The 18566-nt window shown below is 40.8% G+C and overlaps 1 protein-coding gene across 6 annotated transcripts in view; it reads left to right on the top strand.

Annotated features, from left to right (window-relative positions):
- The window catches only part of SH3KBP1 (SH3 domain containing kinase binding protein 1), a 411078-nt gene that overhangs the window by 209031 nt on the left and 183481 nt on the right, over positions 1 to 18566 (top strand). For 4 of the 6 annotated variants that reach the window (XM_037821532.1, XM_037821528.1, XM_037821529.1 and 1 more), the window contains 2 exons: positions 11394 to 11468; positions 15206 to 15411. In XM_037821532.1, the coding sequence (XP_037677460.1) occupies positions 11394 to 11468; positions 15206 to 15411 (281 nt within the window). The remainder of the gene's footprint in view (positions 1 to 11393; positions 11469 to 15205; positions 15412 to 18566) is intronic. The other 2 variants (XM_037821530.1, XM_037821533.1) reach the window with 1 other exon arrangement.

Raw genomic sequence — 18566 nt, 5'->3', positions numbered from 1 at the left:
TCTGCTTCCCAGCCTGAATCACAATTTCTTATCTTATTTAGTTCATTGATTCTTTCTTCTGCCAACTCCAATCTGGTGTTCTATTCTTCTACGAAAATTTTCACTTTCATTATTATGGTCTTCAACTAAAGTAGTTTGATTGGTTCCTGTTTATAATTGCTCTCATTTATTGTGATTCTAATTTTGTCCATATATCATTTTCTCAATATACTTGAGTTCTTTGAGTACATTAAAAGATCATTTTTTAAAAGATAGTTTCAGAAGTTTTATCTTATTCCTTTTTTGGGCAATCATTTCCTGTTTCTTTGTCCCATACTCTTTCTGCACACTATATATTTAATATTTTCATGTGTTAGCTCTGGAATTTAGTCCTTGAGTTGTCTCTAAAATATGTATGCAGCTAGTGATATGACAGATATTTCTTTCAGTACCAGTTTACAGCAAAAAACAAAGCAAATTACTTTCAGGCTTTGCAAATTGGCTATGTGTTTCCTGGTGCTCTCATTCAGAGTTTAGTCCTCCAAGATGAACCCATAGAAAAGTGAGGACTTGTATTTTCTAAGCATACATCTTGTCCTGGGCGTGCACTCATGACCTTAGGAATTCCCACCATTTACAGGGAATGAAATGCCCCCTCTACTCCTTATGGAATATATTTTCCCCTCTCTCCTGGGTGTTCTATTTTATTTCTTGAAGCCAGTTACCCTTTTCCCCAGCCACTTCGATTTGATAGTCTTACAGCTGTCCACAAGCTGCTTCTGCCTGCCAGGCACGTTTTAAAGAGCTGAGCCAGACATGAGTTTTCTGGTTTAGTCCTTCATGTTACTACCTAATAGATTAGCAGTGACACACAGGCACCCCAATATGCACAGAGGGGTTCTCTACTCCCTTTAGCACAGGGCCAGGGACCCATAATCAGAACACAGGCCGCCTACACACCACACAAGGGAGGGGTTGGGAAAGGGCAGGCAAGGCCACCACAAGCTTCTCCTACAGTCATTAAGTTTTCTTTTCTTGATACTGTGCTCACCAAGTTACTGGTACCCTTTAACTTTTCCAGAGCTCTTAGGATTTTGCTTTGCCAGTTTTTGCTAGTGTTTCAAGGATTCTGTAGGGGAATGGTATTCTGAAGCATCTTACACTACCATCTTGGTTGACCAAATGTCTTCTCCATTTTATTCTGCAACATGAGTATTGCAAAAGTTTTCACAGGATGGTTGAAGACAGTCTGATTCCTCTCCCACATCAGCCATAGGGAACCTCTTCAGCAGGATAGGCCATCCCACAACCCCACAGAGAGCAGGTTCCTGAAGGTCTCCACCATCACATCTTGGTACAATTTACTCTGCGCAGCATCCAGCAGCCCCAGTTCTTCCTTGGTGAAGACCACGGCTACATCCTTGAATGTCACTGCCTCCTGAAACCTGGTCATTTCCTTTTGCTCCTCTGGAGGAGGTAAGAGGCCTGGGCAGGCAGAGCTCACAGGGTTGTTGAGGGTTAAACGTTGGAGAAGGTGCAAAACTCATGTGGTTTCCCTGCAGCTGGCAGCGCCCTCCACCACTGGCCGCAGTTTCTCTCCTTCGAGGGCGTGGGCGGACACCTGCGGTCCCCACGTGCCGGCCAGGAAAGCTCGGAGAGGACAAGGAAGAGGGGCGCTGACTCAATTCCCAGAGGGGATTAATAGTGGCGGCCTCGCGCTCCTCAGCGGAAGTGCCTGGGACCTGTATATTTGATTTTAACATTAAGCTGTTGAATATAACCTTGACTAGAAATACTTTTCAAATAACCACTTTCTATGATGCAGCTTTCAAGTATAAAAATTAATTTTTGTTGTGTTTAGAAAACACTTTATGGAAATCACATGTACCGTAAATGATATACTGTTTGCTAATTTAATTGCTACTATCTTTCATTAAAAAATCAGGAAATAGCAAATTTAAAAAACAAAACAAAGATCTAGAACAGTCTCATGTGATAAAGTGGTGATTACATGCTGAAGAAAATCATTACAAGTATGGTTAAATTAAACAAAAGCATAAATTTAATAGCACTCATTAAGGAAAAAGAGGAGCCCTTTTCCTCAAGTTTCTGTTTCATTTCTGTGAGGTCAGGCAACCAGTTTGCCACTATTTAGTTTGGAGCTACTTTTCTATTCTGAATTGTTTTCTGTAAAACAATTAGAAATGAGTTAGGCAGTTATAGTCATCTGCCTCTGTCAAGTACAGTTTCTTGGGTTATGGAAAAAAAAAAGAACATGAAATGTAAATTATTCACTGAAGTTGGATGTCCTTCCTTGTCATTTGAATCAAGGCTGCATAACAAGAGTGGGATGGAACTGGGACTATTATATAATCCACCATCAGCTCTATGCAAGAAGCTACGTACATCAGGAAGCCTTAGGATGTCAATAACTGGCTGGGGTAGCCAAAATTATTGAGCAGATACCAGAATTTAGTGGATCACTTAGCAGTAAGCGAATGGGGTCAAATGCTCCCATGAAGAAAATTAACATTGCAATAAACTTGAAATGCAGAAGAAAGGTGTTTTGATGATACAGTAAAATATAACATTGAAAACTCTGACAGAACGGCAAGAAAATAGTGGCAGCACATCAATCAAAACTAGTGTTGGGCTGTAAGAGAAACATGAACTTCACGCTGCCTTTGTGTCCAGAGAACAAGGATGGAAAAAGCTTTTTGAATACGGGTAGTAGACCAAATAAAAGCTAATCAATGTCATCATTTTAAGTCACACTGTACAAAGCTAGGAATCCTTAATATCATTTTGGACTACTTATTAGTTATATATTAGTTGTTAGGATGATATAGATAGATAACATACATACATACACACATACATACTTTCAATGTAAAGAGATATTTTAGGGAATACATCAGTTTGCAACCTGTTGTCTTTCATGACCCAAGTGAAAGCTCAAGCAGTTTCTTCCAAAATCCAGATCGCTATGTACAGTACAACTTGAAGTAGATCTGTCTCCAGGTCTAAGGCTGAGCTGGACAGAATGCAGTTCTAATCATTTTCAGGATGATGGGTTTAGTTCCTTTGAAGCTCTAGGTCTTGTTCTACCCCTTGACCACACTGGTCAGCTGCCAAGCTTCATGACATTGGTTGCTAGGGGCATTGGGCGAACAAGTGCAGATGGAGTATTATACATCCATCTTGCCTACAAAAATGACTAAGATGCACACTTTAATGAAAGTAAAGAAAAAAGTATATATAAGAAATGTCTAAAAACATATCACTAAATATATAAGCATATAAATTACAAAGCTTTTTAATGATAATATTATTTTAAATATTTTGAACAGGTCTTAAATATTCCAAAAAATGTTTTTAAAATATAAAAATCAGGAGATAGAGTAAGCAGGAAATGGAATTTTGGACATTTTGATTTCAAGAAATACAGCTATCCTTAAATCTGTTGAGTCAATCTGAAAGGCAGGAGATAGGACTCAAGGTAACAAAGATCCTAGAAAATACACATAAACAGTTTGTAATCTGCTTTTAACTTGTTGCATATGGTTCAACTGGAACAAATCTTTTGACATCATCTAATTTTGCCCGAGGTATGGGCAATAGACACAGTTTATATTCTGTCTGTAATCATAAGTTTGGCTGCTTAGATAAAACAAAAATACAAATGAAACTCCAAACAAACTTTCTGTTCAAGATAATATCAATGAGCATGGAAGATTGGACCTGGATTTCCCCTTCATATTGTGCCATGTGCTTTCTCCTGGTGTACAGTGTGGTTGTTCTCAATCAAAAATTTCCTTTTCAGATTATTTATCAATACGTTCTTTATCATCAATCTCAAAACTCCTTAAATGTTTGGAAAACGGTAGTTAAGTTTCTTGGTATTACAGTAGTATTTCTTATTTTCCAAAGCTGGAAGAATGCTGCTGCTGGTCAGTTGAGGTAGGTATTGCAGCCCAGGCAAGTGCTTTCGGTTCTGTTTTTGGGTCCTCCTTGGTGGTTTTTCATGTTCTTTTGCCGAATCCCTTATTTCCCTGATGCTGTCAAAATAAGGGTGCTGCAACAGCTGTTCGCATGTCAGTCTCTCAGTGGGGTCCATGTGGAGACAGCCCATTTCTTCGGGGTCTGGAATTTTCACACCACTGAAGTACTGATTCGTGCTAAATACCTGCTGGTGCCTAGGAATGAGATCCCCCTCTTTGGTATCTGTCCAACTCATGGAGAACTGTGTGGTCACAGTATTCAAACACCAAATGAAGCTTCCGTTTCCTCCTGAAGACTTCAAGGAGGTTGACAAGGTTGGGATGCTTGAGTTGCTTGAGCATGCGGATTTCCCGAAGGGCAATTTTCTTTATGACAGGGTCATCTTCTGATTCCAGAAACCTCTTGATGGCCACAATCTGACCCGTGTCCCTGTTTCTGCATTTGAAAACAACTCCATACGATCCTTCACCAATTTTCCCAATTTTTTCATACTTCTCCATCACAAAGGAATAAATCTTCTTAAAAAGGATCTTCACTCAATGGAATCGAATTGAGAATTCAGAGATAGACCCTCAGATCTATGGCCGACTGATCTTTGATAAGGCCCCCAAAGTCACCGAACTGAGCCATAATGGTCTTTTCAACAAATGGGGCTGGGAGAGTTGGATATCCATATCCAAAAGAATGAAAGAGGACCCCTACCTCACCCCCTACACAAAAATTAACTCAAAATGGACCAAAGATCTCAATATAAAAGAAAGTACCATAAAACTCCTAGAAGATAATGTAGGAAAACATCTTCAAGACCTTGTATTAGGAGGCCACTTCCTAGACTTTACACCCAAAGCACAAGCAACAAAAGAGAAAATAGATAAATGGGAACTCCTCAAGCTTAGAAGTTTCTGCACCTCAAAGGAATTTCTCAAAAAGGTAAAGAGGCAGCCAACTCAATGGGAAAAAATTTTTGGAAACCATGTATCTGACAAAAGACTGATATCTTGCATATACAAAGAAATCCTACAACTCAATGACAATAGTACAGACAGCCCAATTATAAAATGGGCAAAAGATATGAAAAGACAGTTCTCTGAAGAGGAAATACAAATGGCCAAGAAACACATGAAAAAATGTTCAGCTTCACTAGCTATTAGAGAGATGCAAATTAAGACCACAATGAGATACCATCTAACACCGGTTAGAATGGCTGCCATTAAACAAACAGGAAACTACAAATGCTGGAGGGGATGTGGAGAAATTGGAACTCTTATTCATTGTTGGTGGGACTGTATAATGGTTCAGCCACTCTGGAAGTCAGTCTGGCAGTTCCTTAGAAAACTAGATATAGAGCTACCATTCGATCCAGCGATTGCACTTCTCGGTATATACCCGGAAGATCGGAAAGCAGTGACACGAACAGATATCTGCACGCCAATGTTCATAGCAGCATTATTCACAATTGCCAAGAGATGGAAACAACCCAAATGTCCTTCAACAGATGAGTGGATAAATAAAATGTGGTATATACACACGATGGAATACTACGCGGCAGTAAGAAGGAACGATCTGGTGAAACATATGACAACATGGATGAACCTTGAAGACATAATGCTGAGCGAAATAAGCCAGGCACAAAAAGAGAAATATTATATGCTACCACTAATGTGAACTTTGAAAAATGTAAAAACAAATGGTTTATAATGTAGAATGTAGGGGAACTAGCAGTAGAGAGCAATTAAGGAAGGGGGAACAATAATCCAAGAAGAACAGATAAGCTATTTAACGTTCTGGGGATGCCCAGAAATGACTATGGTCTGTTAATTTCTGATGGATGTAGTAGGAACAAGTTCACTGAAATGTTGCTATATTATGTAACTTTCTTGGGGTAAAGTAGGAACATGTTGGAAGTTAAGCAGTTATCTTAGGTTAGTTGTCTTTTTCTTACTCCCTTCTTATGGTCTCTTTGAAATGTTCTTTTATTGTATGTTTGTTTTCTTTTTAACTTTTTTTTTCATACAGTTGATTTAAAAAAGAAGGGAAAGTTAAAAAAAAAAAAAAAAAAAAGAAAAAAGACAAACAAGGAAAAAAAAAAAAAAAAAGATGTAGTGCCCCCTTGAGGAGCCTGTGGAGAATGCAGGGGTATTTGCCTACCCCACCTTCATGGTTGCTAACATGACCACAGACATAGGGGACTGGTGGTTTGATGGGTTGAGCCCTCTACCATAAGTTTTACCCTTGGGAAGACGGTTGCTGCAAAGGAGAGGCTAGGCCTCCCTGTATTTGTGCCTAAGAGTCTCCTCCTGAATGCCTCTTTGTTGCTCAGATGTGGCCCTCTCTCTCTGGCTGAGCCAACTTGAAAGGTGAAATCACTGCCCTCCCCCCTACGTGGGATCAGACACCCAGGGAAGTGAATCTCCCTGGCAACGTGGAATATGACTCCCGGGGAGGAATGTAGACCCGGCATCGTGGGATGGAGAACATCTTCTTGACCAAAAGGGGGATGTGAAAGGAAATGAAATAAGCTTCAGTGGCAGAGAGATTCCAAAACGAGCCGAGAGATCACTCTGGTGGGCACTCTTACGCACACTTTAGACAACCTTTTTTAAGTTCTAAAGAATTGGGGTAGCTGGTGGTGGATACCTGAAACTATTAAACTACAACCCAGAACCCATGAATCTCGAAGACAGTTGTATAAAAATGTAGCTTATGAGGGGTGACAGTGGGATTGGGAATGCCATAAGGACCAAACTCCACTTTGTCTAGTTTATGGATGGATGTGTAGAAAAGTAGGGGAAGCAAACAAACAGACAAAGGTACCCAGTGTTCTTTTTTACTTCAATTGCTGTTTTTCACTCTAATTATTATTCTTGTTATTTTTGTGTGTGTGCTAATGAAGGTGTCAGGGATTGATTTAGGTGATGAATGTACAACTATGTAATGGTACTGTAAACAATCGAAAGTACGATTTGTTTTGTATGACTGCGTGGTATGTGAATATATCTCAATAAAATGATGATAAAAAAAAAAAAAAAAAAAAAAGGATCTTCACATAGTTTGAAAATGTCACTTACACAATACTGGAGTCAGACTGCACTAGAGCCCCACTCAAAGATGAGTCTGTCAAGGACCGAACCGCGGCTGCCCGGGCCTGGCGTCGCTCCCTCCTCGCCGTCTCTCGCTCGACTCGGCTCGGCTCGGCTCGTCGCCCGCCCGGTCTACGGTCCCTATGTGAACCGCCCTCAAGTCTCTTTTAATCTATAGATTCCTCCTCCATATCTTCTTTTTCCTTGCAGTTTTTTGCTGAAGGAACAGAGGTCTTTTGTCTATTAGTTTCCCATGGTCTGGCTTTTGCTGATTTCATCTCTGAGGTGTCATGTAACCTGTATTCCTACAAATTGATAATTGGATTAAGGGGCTTGATCAGATTAGAGTTTGCTATATTTATATATTTTTTGCACAGCTGCTTCATAGGTGGTGAAGCTAGCTCATAATATCTTGCCACCTCTTTGTTTGAATGTTCACAGCCATTGATGATCATCACCCAGATCTGTTAGGGGTTGTAAAGTGGTGCCAACAAGGAAATTATTTTTTTAAAGAATGAAACAGGCTAGCACATTCACAAATCAATAGTAAAAAAAAAAAAGTTGTTTACATTAGATTTAAAAAAAAACATACAAGTGGTTGTGTTATTAGCAAAGGCAGAATCTTATGTTAGGGGTGGAAAGGAATTTAGAGATCATCTAGGCTGGTATCAGATGAGAACACTAAAGCCTAATGAAGTTAACCCTATGTGTGGCCTATCTTATGAGTGATGAAGCCAAAATGATACACAAGCCTCACACACACACTCTGGTGTTGCCTCCATTATGGGCAGATGCTTTTCACAGAGCATCTGACACAGTTCAAACCTGAGTACAAATTAGCCTTGTTTCTTCTTATCACAGATCATGATTAACTCATTGTCTTTACAGTTAGAAATTTGCACATGCTAATATTGACTAAGTAATGTGAGATAGAGCTAATTATTCTGTGTTAAAATCACAGAATATCCCAAATCTATAATAAAATTTATTTGGACTTGGTGCAGAGAAACCCAGATATGACTGTTGTCCAATTTCAATTTCATACATATTTATTTGCTTCACATTCAAGATATATATGTCTTTTCTGTTTTTAAAATCTTTTTGATATTTTTAATTTCTTAGATTCTAAAATAATTGTAAAACTACAGAAAATTCTTTTTATAATTTTTTATTTTGCAATAATTAAAAACTTACAGGACAGTTGCAAAAATAATACAAACCCTATACAGAGAACTCCAACTTATCCCCCCCACCCAGATACCCAGATTCACCAGTTTTTATGTTTTGCCCCATTTGTTGTTTCTTCCTTCCTCCCTTCCTTCCCTCCCTCCCTTCTATCTTTCCTTCCTCTCTCTTTCTTTTTTTCTATCTACCTACCTATCTATCTATCCTATCTATCTATCTAGTCTAAACATTTGAGAGTAGGTTGTATATGGTATGTTCCTTGAACACTTAATACTTCCATGTACATTTCCTAAGGACAAAGATATTCACTTACGTAGCCACTTTAAGTACCATAATCAAGTTCAAGATATTTAATATTAATATAAAGCTTATAGTCTGTATTGCAATTTTTATGTATGTCCCAATAGGTCCTTTTGGGCATTTTCTCTTACATTGTTAGATCCAATCCAGGATCACGTATTGATTTAGTTGTTATTGTGTCTTTAGTCCTCCTCTCCCCCCTAAATTGTGGAAACATATATACTACATGAACTTTCCCATCTCAACCACTCCTAAGCATATCATTCAGTGAGATCAATCACACAATGTTGTGTTATCCTCACCACCATCTGATAATAGAACTTTCCCCCACAAAAGCAAAACCAAAAATAAATAAAAACAAAAAAAAGAAAATACAACTTTCCCATCACCCCACGATTCCTGTTTTTTTTTTAAATGCTGTAACTGCAGAAATATTTTCAGTTATTTCCCGTAATTTTCAGAAGAATTTTGAATTTTCTTTCTATAATGATTAAGTACCATGAGTTTTCAATTTGCATTGAATTTCTTACTTTCCCTATTCCTTATTTCTAAATTTGAGGTTCTGAAACTGTAGTGACTTGTCAGGCTAACACAGAGATGGAGATGATCTTGTAAAACTCATGGAAAACAACTTCTATGGTGGAGAAACATGGTGTTTTATTAGCTGTAAGAAACTGATTGGTGGCTCCCTCATATAGGAATGAAAGCTGGGCTGACAAATACTATACTTATTTTTCTTTTTAATACTAGATGATATTTGTCTTGTGCATGAACATTCCATTAGCAGTGAAGAGCAATTAGCAGATTGATTAAAGGGTTCAGGCAAAATTAAATGCTGACATAAGCACATGATTATGTTTGGATTTTAAAATTCTTCCCCTTTATAGTATTTGCTGCTTCCAAGAACTAATATTTAATAGTGACAGTAGAGTATTCCCCCACAGAAAGTAAACATACCTCATATTCATGAACCTTCCAGTTGCCCTTATCTTTGGTTCTTCAGATAGAATACCTGGGTATCCTCATCAATGCCACCCCCTGGCCGCAGCTCGCCTTGCTGCCGGCACACAGTGAGGTTTTGCAGGAAGTCTTCACCATTCAGAGTCATCAGGGATTGTGCCACCTCAGTGATCCTCAGACCTGTTCCTGGGGAAGAACATGTGGAAGTTATGCTGTACATTGAGGAACATTATCAAAATTTTGACTTTTTTCTTACACTTAACTTTCTCTGAACCAAGAGGACTAGGTGCCTTCCAGATTTGGAGGGCCTAGCTTGTAAGACAGCTGTGTTCCTTAGGAGCATCGTTTGACTTAATGTCAACTTAATGACTTCAGTTAAGCAGAATAAAAATGTACCTAAATAAAAACGAACTACTGTTACTTGCTCTGCTTTTGTTGTCAGTGCCCTCAAGAGCCACAAGTCTAACAAGAACACTTGAAGCACTTTGCTGTTTCTCTGGATTAGTCCTGTTTAACCAGTGTTTTGAATGTCAAGCCTTTTGTTTTAATTGGACGGAGCATATCTGTTATAAAAGGGTAGCTTTCAAAACAAGAGGTACCACCTTGCCTGTAGGGCTTGGAAATTAGAAATATCTGATTCTACCTAGGTTGTTGCTGATTAATCACAATTGCCTTCATGTATTGAGAGTGACAGGACCCAGAAGCTGATACTCTGGTTCCACTTGGGTTTCCCGCTATCATATGGAGTGCTTCTAAGAAGTGAGATGAGACAAGTTGCTTTCTTCCCTCTCAGTTACACTTTCAGCCTCTCTGTAAACATAGTCTACCTTCTCATTCCTCAGACTTATTATGAAACCATATTACCAGCCTTCAGTTTGGTATTTAAGTCTCAAGTCATAATAGAACTTATTCCTTGGATAATTGATAGCAATACGTTTCATTTTACCCACCATTGGTACTCTCTGTAGGTCCTGTGTGAGTGTGTGGGTGTGTGAGTACACACAAAGCAGGGCAGTATGTGAATATCCTGTGCACTTGATTGTGGTTCCAGAGATATTGGGCTGTAGCTGTGTGTCCAGCCTTATGCTATTGACAACCTCTCCTTGGAACAAAAAAAAGTTTTTGGCACGTTGCACTGGATGAGTCCTATGTCCTCATGCTTAAATACAGTCTCATGACTGATAGGGACAAAACTTCAGTTAAGATGTTTCAAGAAGTAGGGTTTTTTCTGGTTTCCTCAGTGCTAAGCTGAAAACCTTTTTATTGATACAGATGCCACTTTTGATTCAAGCCTCATTGTTGAAACCCTCCCTCCAATATATTAATACAGTTTCTTGCTTAAAGGTGCTGAAGATGATTGAATCTTTTAAAGATATCTTGTTTAGGATCTTAGGGTCATGATGACCAGTTTTTATCATCTAGGGCTCTAGGAGTAGAAGATGAAGGGTAATGGACCTAAATCTACATTAAGCTTGGGTCATACTCTCCGAAGAGAAGATTGCACTGTACAACTGAATTAACTAAGGAAAATGGCTAATTGGATCCTCACTGGTTAAAGGAGGTTTTCCTATTCTTGAATTATAATGTTGCGATGGCCCCCAGGTTTAAATTGGGCATAATCTACAAGCTGGTCATTTGCCGAGGCAAGCCCTGATCCTGGGGGCTTCTTGCCATCACAGTTGCATGGGGACTTTGGGCTCATTCTGTAATCGTCTTAAATTCTGCCTAATGGTCTCTAATGAATTTTGTGGATGAAGCTCTTGCAGTGGATTCATTGAAGGCAAGTTCAGTTAAAGACTCTTCCTCTCCCTTCTTTTGCCATCATTTGCTTCCCCTTCCCCCCTCTCTTGTTTTTCTCTCCCTTTCTCTTCTCTCATTCACTGTCAGGAAAGACTACCTTTGAAGGGACAATTCTGTACCGAGCTGCACCTGGAAAGACGGAGGGCCACAGACGCTATTACAGTGAGTGACCTTAACTGCAGGAGGCAATTGTAAAGATAAGATCTGGGTACTTGTGTTTTTTGATGCAGCTGTGCTTTCTGAGCTGCTTATGCTTATGCCAAGTGTCTGTGTGAATTTCTGACCCAAGGACATGTACTTATTTGCCTGAGATAAGTCCCATCTCCTTGGTGTGTGCTACAGGCTCATTCTCACCACCAGCCCCTGGCGCTTCCTTGTTTGCTTTGTGCCTCTATCATATGTGACATGCATGCATGAGCCATGCGTGCAGAGAGGGGAGTGGTAGCATTTGCCTTGGCATATGTATTTGTACCAGTATCTTTGGGCTTCTGGGGGGTGGTGTAAGATGGCTTCCCATGGAGATGTCAGCCTCTTGTGGTTATCGCTTTCTCTGGGTGGGTAGGATCATTGGGAACCAATAAACCATTTATTCATTGCATGGGTCAAAGAAACAAGTATTCAGCCTGAAAGTGAGTGACAGTAATGGTGTTTTGCTTTGCTCGTCCAGCCAGTCACCAAGTGGCAGAATTCTTTTGGTGGGACCAATGTGTAGCCCTTTGTGTTATGAAAGAAAGCTGCCAAATGTTGAGAAGAGAGAGATGTATGAGACTGATGAGTTAATCTCACAAAGCCCTTAGAACAGTTCCTGTCACATAGTAAGCACTACAGGTGTGTATTAAATTAAAAATAAATAAAACAAATAAAAATGGCTCATGGATCTGAGTCAATCAGTGCTGGCATAGAAAGGTAAAGCACACAAAAGGGCCAGTTGTATGACTGGTGATGGCAAATTTGAGGAGGCTTTGTTTTTTGTCACCTTGAAGGAAAAAACATCCACCTTAGAGATGTGTATAGATATAAATGATGAAAAGAATGTTCAGGCAGGAACACCAGAGCCAAATTGCTCAACTGTCTGTGGTGAGGTTTATGTTTATTGCCATCCTGTCGTGGACAGGTCCATGGTCCCACTGCACATGACTTTGCTACACAGGCAGTGTGCTGCCTGCGCCTCACCACAGGAGATTGACACTTCGTGGACTGCTCTGTGCCCTGTTCCCAGAGACAAGTCCACTGGCCACACATCAGGGAAGTGACACTAATGCTCATTGCCATAAACATTTTGGAACCACTCACCCTCTCTGCACTTACCTTGCCACAGACTGGTAATAAACCCTTCGTGGACTGGCCCCCATCCACAGATCACCCTTTGGGTGGCACCTCATGGGAGCATCACCTGGCATGCTGAGAATGACAAGGAGGCATTATATGGGGTAATGTGTGTGATGGGCACCAGCAGCTAAAAGGAACAGACATGAAAATGAAAAGTTACTCTTCTTTCTCTCCAAACAGAAGGAGCTAGATTTTCAGTTATGTCACCAACCCAGATAGATATTCAGATATTTAAGTGCTTAAAAGTCGTATGTTCAGGCTGCCAGAATTTCCAGAAGAAAAATTTGCAGTGTGTTTCCTTCCAAGGCCATGCCTGTGTGGTTGAATGACTGTGCAACCTCACCCTGTGTAATGTAAAAACCATTTCTTAACAGTGATTAATAGAAAGTTATTAAGATGGGCCTGAAGGCAGTAAATACCTAAGAAAAAAAGCTCAGTGAAAGTTAGGATGGCAGTGACTGAAAATGTTATGGTTCCAGCTACTGAGGAATGGTGGAAGAACCCTTCAAATTCCCCAGACTTGCCCTGATCCATTTGCCCTGAAGCCTTCTGCTGATGGTGGCATTGGGAGGGAGGGGTGCTGTGATGGTTTCTTTCCATCATTTCTTTTTCCCACCCTCAAATGGTTTTTCCCAAACCAGAAAAGACTATCCAAGCCATTTATCTCGTAGAAGGACTCTAAATGGCAAAATGAGAACATGTTAAAGGGGGAAATGACACAATATTTAGACTCTAAATATCTCCAGCAGGGATAACAAATAAACACACAAATCCAGGGGGGATTCTCCCTCTCTGCCTACTCAAATCCAGCCCTGTCAGTTGCAGCACATCCCCTTGTTGTGGGTTGCTCCTCCTTGTTCTGCCCTCTGTTCTTGATCACAAATGCTGTTCTTTAGTTAATTCAAATATGCACCAGGGATTCCCCCCCCCCCACTCCCCTTTGGCTTATAGATACTATTTTATTGAAAACAGCAGCAACAACAAACAAAACCATTGTTTTAAGGATTTGATTTTTAGACTTGTTAGTAATTTATAATGACCTTTTTACATTTTGTCTGTTTTCATTTAACAGTTTCTTCCTGCACTGAAACTTCCTTATTAGAATGGCTTCAGCGTTTTATGACATTTTGTGTGAGCAATTATTTGGTGTATCATTCTTATGTACTAGGAGGCCACATTACCTATAGAGAGTTAATGCACTATTGGCTAATAGAGAACACAATTTGGTGGCATACTTTCGTCCCAAGGGCATTGTTAGGAGATACGTAGTAAATGTTTGGGAGGTGTCCTATGTGTACGCCTAGAGGCATCTAGAGACAGGTTTAATGATAGCATTTAGTATCCATAAAATATCCTCTGAGTCCTGCCCTATGATGGCATAGCCGATGTACTGACCATCAAAGTAAAAGTGTCCTTTCAGAAATGAATTAGATACAAATAGGCTCTTCCTTTTAGGAATAGGGCAGAGCCTGGGGGAAAAAGAATCTGGGGAGGTAAGTGTCCATGTTGTCTGGCTGATGACTATTTTATGACTTTCAACATATACCCAAGAGGTCAAAGGAAGGGTGTCATGTCTTCAGTGTTCTTCTTTGGAAAGGGATTCAACTTTGGGAAAATGATAGTATTGAGGAGGAGGAAGAGCTGTAGGCTTGGGAGAATCTGGCCTCTTGGCAGGGAGCTTCCTTCCCCTCTTTAAAAGACACAGTCATCTTGCTAGTGAAACCATCTTAATGTCAAGTTTAGTTTAATGCTTTCCTGGAGAAACATGTCTGCATGCATTTATTCCTTGTGAAGCCATCCAAAGAGATTTAATTCTTTGGCAGTCATAATGCTTTCCTGGAGAAACATGTCTGCATGCATTTATTCCTTGTGAAGCCATCCAAAGAGATTTAATTCTTTGGCAGTCATAATTTTGTGTGGTTTCTTTAATAGATAATTTGTTTAAATGGCTTTTAGCTTTACAGTTTCCCTTTAGGAAATGTTACTTTCATTGCTAATTGCTAATTGACATGAGTCATAGATATTGGGGGTACAGTATGTGGTACTGACTGGGTGGGAGGTGAGGAGAGGGGTGTGGGTGGGGGTGTGAAGGGTTGTTACACAAACTGTGGCAAAAAAAAATTGGATCAGAACCAGGCGCTGGCTGAAGAGAGGTGAAATTCCATGTATACAAAGAAATCTGCTTTGAAATTCGTTTTTCTGAAAGTTGTTTTTTATTCAGTTCTTAAAAGTCAAGTTTGGCTTTCATCAATTGTAACAAAGGTACAATTGTAGCAAAGGTGGAGTGGGGTATATGGGAGCTCCGTATTTTCGGCATGATTTTTCTGTAAACCTACAACTTTTCTAATAAAAATTTATGTTAAAACAAAAACTAAAAACCCCAAAGTGAAGATTGGGGCTGGAGAGATCAGATGAAACTCAGAGCCACCCAAACTCAACATGCTGAACATGCTGAATACACAACCCCAGTGCAAATGGTTGTGAACCCCATAACGCATTTAGAGGTGGTTCCTGGCTGGCTGTGAAGTTCTTCTGAGACTTGTTCTCTCCCTGCCCCCCACTCTTGGCAGGTTTAAGGGAGACCACAGGCTCCGAGAGTGATGGGGGTGACTCGAGCAGTACCAAATCCGAAGGTGCCAATGGAACCGTCACAACTGCAGCGATCCAGCCGAAGAAAGTTAAGGGAGTGGGCTTTGGAGATATTTTCAAAGACAAGCCAATAAAGCTACGACCAAGGTCGATCGAAGTAGAAAACGACTTTCTACCAGTGGAAAAGGTATGTTTGACAGTATGTTTTATTTCACTATAACATGAAATACCCAGAAAATGTGCCCTTGGGATTTAGAATCTGAGGCTTTCGATGCCGCTTTTGGGGTTTCAGTGTCCTGTTTGCCCTCTTCCCATTGGATCTCTCCCTCGAAAGGCTCATGCTCTACTTTGCTGCTTCCTTTCTTACCGATCTCCCATTTATGGTGTGTTGCTCAGGATGACTTTTCCAGTGGAGCGGCACGTCTCTATTTCCTCCCCAGCAAAGCCCCTCATGCCTGGTCGTAGCTAAATAGAACCCGTTGTTTTGGCCCTGACCCCTTTCAGACACCCGCCAGTCTCTTCTTACATTTCTCTGGTGCTTGGCACTGGCTTGTGGTGACTGTGGTTCTGTAATAGAGAAATGGAATTGGGCATTTTCTCTCTAGGAGTTAGGTGGAGACGATTTCAGACTGCTGAAAGGAAGCCTCCTGTGTGTGTGAATGATGGAGCTGGCCAGCGCTGGGACGCGGCCTGGATTTTCCCATCAGGAAGCTGGCTGTTTTCTTCTGCCTTGTTCTGGGTTGGCAAGAGGCAGGCGGAGTGGGTGCTGCTGAGTACACGTTGCCACGGCAACACACCCAGAGCCATCCACACTCCTGGCTGCCCGTGACATCTACTGTGGCACACTTCTAAGCATTTTACTCTTGCTTAGCATTTGATAAATACTGTGGAATTTTCCAGATAGTAATAAACTACGCTCGGGCTGTGCTCATGGAATATTTGTTAATTTGGTGGAGTACTGAAATTTTTGCTCTAATGTTTGCGCCAGCAGGCTTGGGGGAGGAGGCAGTGGCAGCATTGCTGATGTAGGTTTATTGGTGGTTTTAAAATCTTTTTCATTTTTCAGTAAGATGAAATTTTAAAGGTTCTGTCATCTTCCACAGCTGTATAATTTCCACCTCCCAGCAGCCTTCTCCGGTGTCATCATGCATTAGAAACCAAATCTAAGAAAAGGAAGCTTTTTGGACATTTATTACCCTTAGATATGAAGAAGGCTGAAAGGGTAGACACTTTGAAATTAGAGACTGTTTCATTGAAACTCTTCTTTTGTGGACGCTTCTTTGAGCTAGCATTGTTTCTTTCAGTAATCAATAAGTGATTTTGCTCAAGATCTGAAAACTGTCTGGTTAATATCCCAGCTTGTGAGCTCAATTCTGTTTCATATGGTCAAATTCATACTCCTCTAAATAGTTACAAAGGAGCAAGTCCTGGTCTTAGGAAGGGACAATGGGTATGGTTTTTCTTCATTTTATTCAAGTGGTTGAAATGAATATGACCACTGGCTCAGTCAGTGAACAGTTAATATCCTTCATTTGTTGAATGGTTCTTGGTCCTGTTCTTTTCTGTGTAGAAAGGCGTTGTGTGTGTGACCTTTATTATTGCTATTGCTATTTGTTTTGACTGCTAATGATAAATTTACTAACATTATCATTATCAGATATAATACTCCCAAGTTTACATCTCAGCATGCTTCTTCCCTGAATCCCAGAGCCATATGTCCAACTGCTTACTTTAATATATCCCCACTTGGAGATGTTAAATTTATATACCAAACCTGAGCTCCTCATCATCGCATCAAACTGCTCCATCCCCAGCCTTCCCCATTTCTGTTGAAGGCAGTGCCATCCTCCCCATTGCTCAGGCAAAAACCTTGGGATTGTCCCCGACTCCTCTCTTTCTTTCACATCTTTTCCAGTCTGTCAGGAAACCCTATCAGCTCTGTCTCCTAAATATGTTCAGAATCCGGCCATATCTCCTCACCTCCCCTGCTGCCGTGGTCTCTCACCAGCATGGCAGCGCCTCCTGCTAGGTCTTCCTGCTTCTCCCCTTCCGCCTGGACTCTGGTCTCTGCAGCACAGCCAGAGTGGTCCTTTGAAGGCAAAATCAGATCATGGCACTCCTCTGCTCATACCCCAGCGAAGTCTTCACTGAGAACAGGGTGAGAGTTCTCCCTGTGGCCTACGTGCTGGGGAATCTGACCCCTGGCACTGCTCTGGCTCCCTCCCTTGCAGCTCTCCCCTGGCTCACTCCATTCCAGGCTCCCTGCTCCTCCCCCACCACACCAGGCATGCTCCCATTTAGAACCTTGGCTACAGCAGTTCCCTCTGCCTGGGCCACTTTGCTCCCACATCCCCACCTGGCTACCTCCCTCTGCTCTTTGAAGGCTTGGTTCAAATCTCACCTGCTCCATGAGAGCAGGTTCAAAGGCTTGGTTCAAATCTTACCTGCCCCACAAATTCTGAAACCTGTCCTCTTTCCCCGTCCCCCTGACTCCACACTACATCTTTTGTTTTCCATAGCATGTACCACCTTCTTACATAACATTTATTCTTATTATGTTTATTATTTATTTTGGTCACTGATGTAATGTATGGCACATAGTAGGTGCTCAGTAAATATTTGCTGAATGAATAGTTTTAAAGACTGTATTAGCATAGCACTTTAAAGATTACAGACATCTGTAAGATGAGGGGACTGGGTTGGATGCTATAATGGTTACATAGTTGAAAATATTGCAGTTGTATAGTTTGCTGTATCTTTGTGAAACAGAGAAAAGATTATTACATTGGTCTTGGTGACATGAAATTTTAACTTCATCAGAGTTGTGTGTGTGTGTTTGTGTGTATGCATATGAATGTATGTGCATCCTGGTCCCTGATTTGTTTGCAGAATGAAACTAGGTGTGGGCAGATCCCTAACCCACTTCTGGTTGTGTAGCCTCTGGGGAAAACATAAGCTTCCCAGCCTGCCTTACTGGCTGCAGACAGTTTTTGCAGCATAGGAGAGGATTCGAAACTGTCTATACCCCCTATTGTTGGCACCATGGGTAGTCGAATAGTTTTAGGATCCAATTTGTTACTGCACAACCTGGCACAGACCTGATGAGTGTGATATTGTTTTATCAGTGGGCAACCTGTTTCTCATCACTTTTCAGATGGTTTTGTTTCTAAGATTTATGTTTAAGGAAGGACATTACTTCCTTTGAGAATTGAGCTCACAGTTTTTTTGTTGTTGTTGTTGTTGCAGAAGCACAAATTGGATTGCACCATGACAGTGTTTGTTCGGTTAGACCCAAGCAGGTCTTCCACTCAGGCGCTAACAGTTGGCTTTCTCACATGGCTA

Source organism: Choloepus didactylus, chromosome X (genome assembly GCF_015220235.1).
Source record: "Choloepus didactylus isolate mChoDid1 chromosome X, mChoDid1.pri, whole genome shotgun sequence".
NCBI lineage: Eukaryota > Metazoa > Chordata > Mammalia > Pilosa > Megalonychidae > Choloepus > Choloepus didactylus.
Note: the sequence above shows the minus strand (reverse complement) of the source record. Positions and strands in the feature narration are given on the sequence as shown.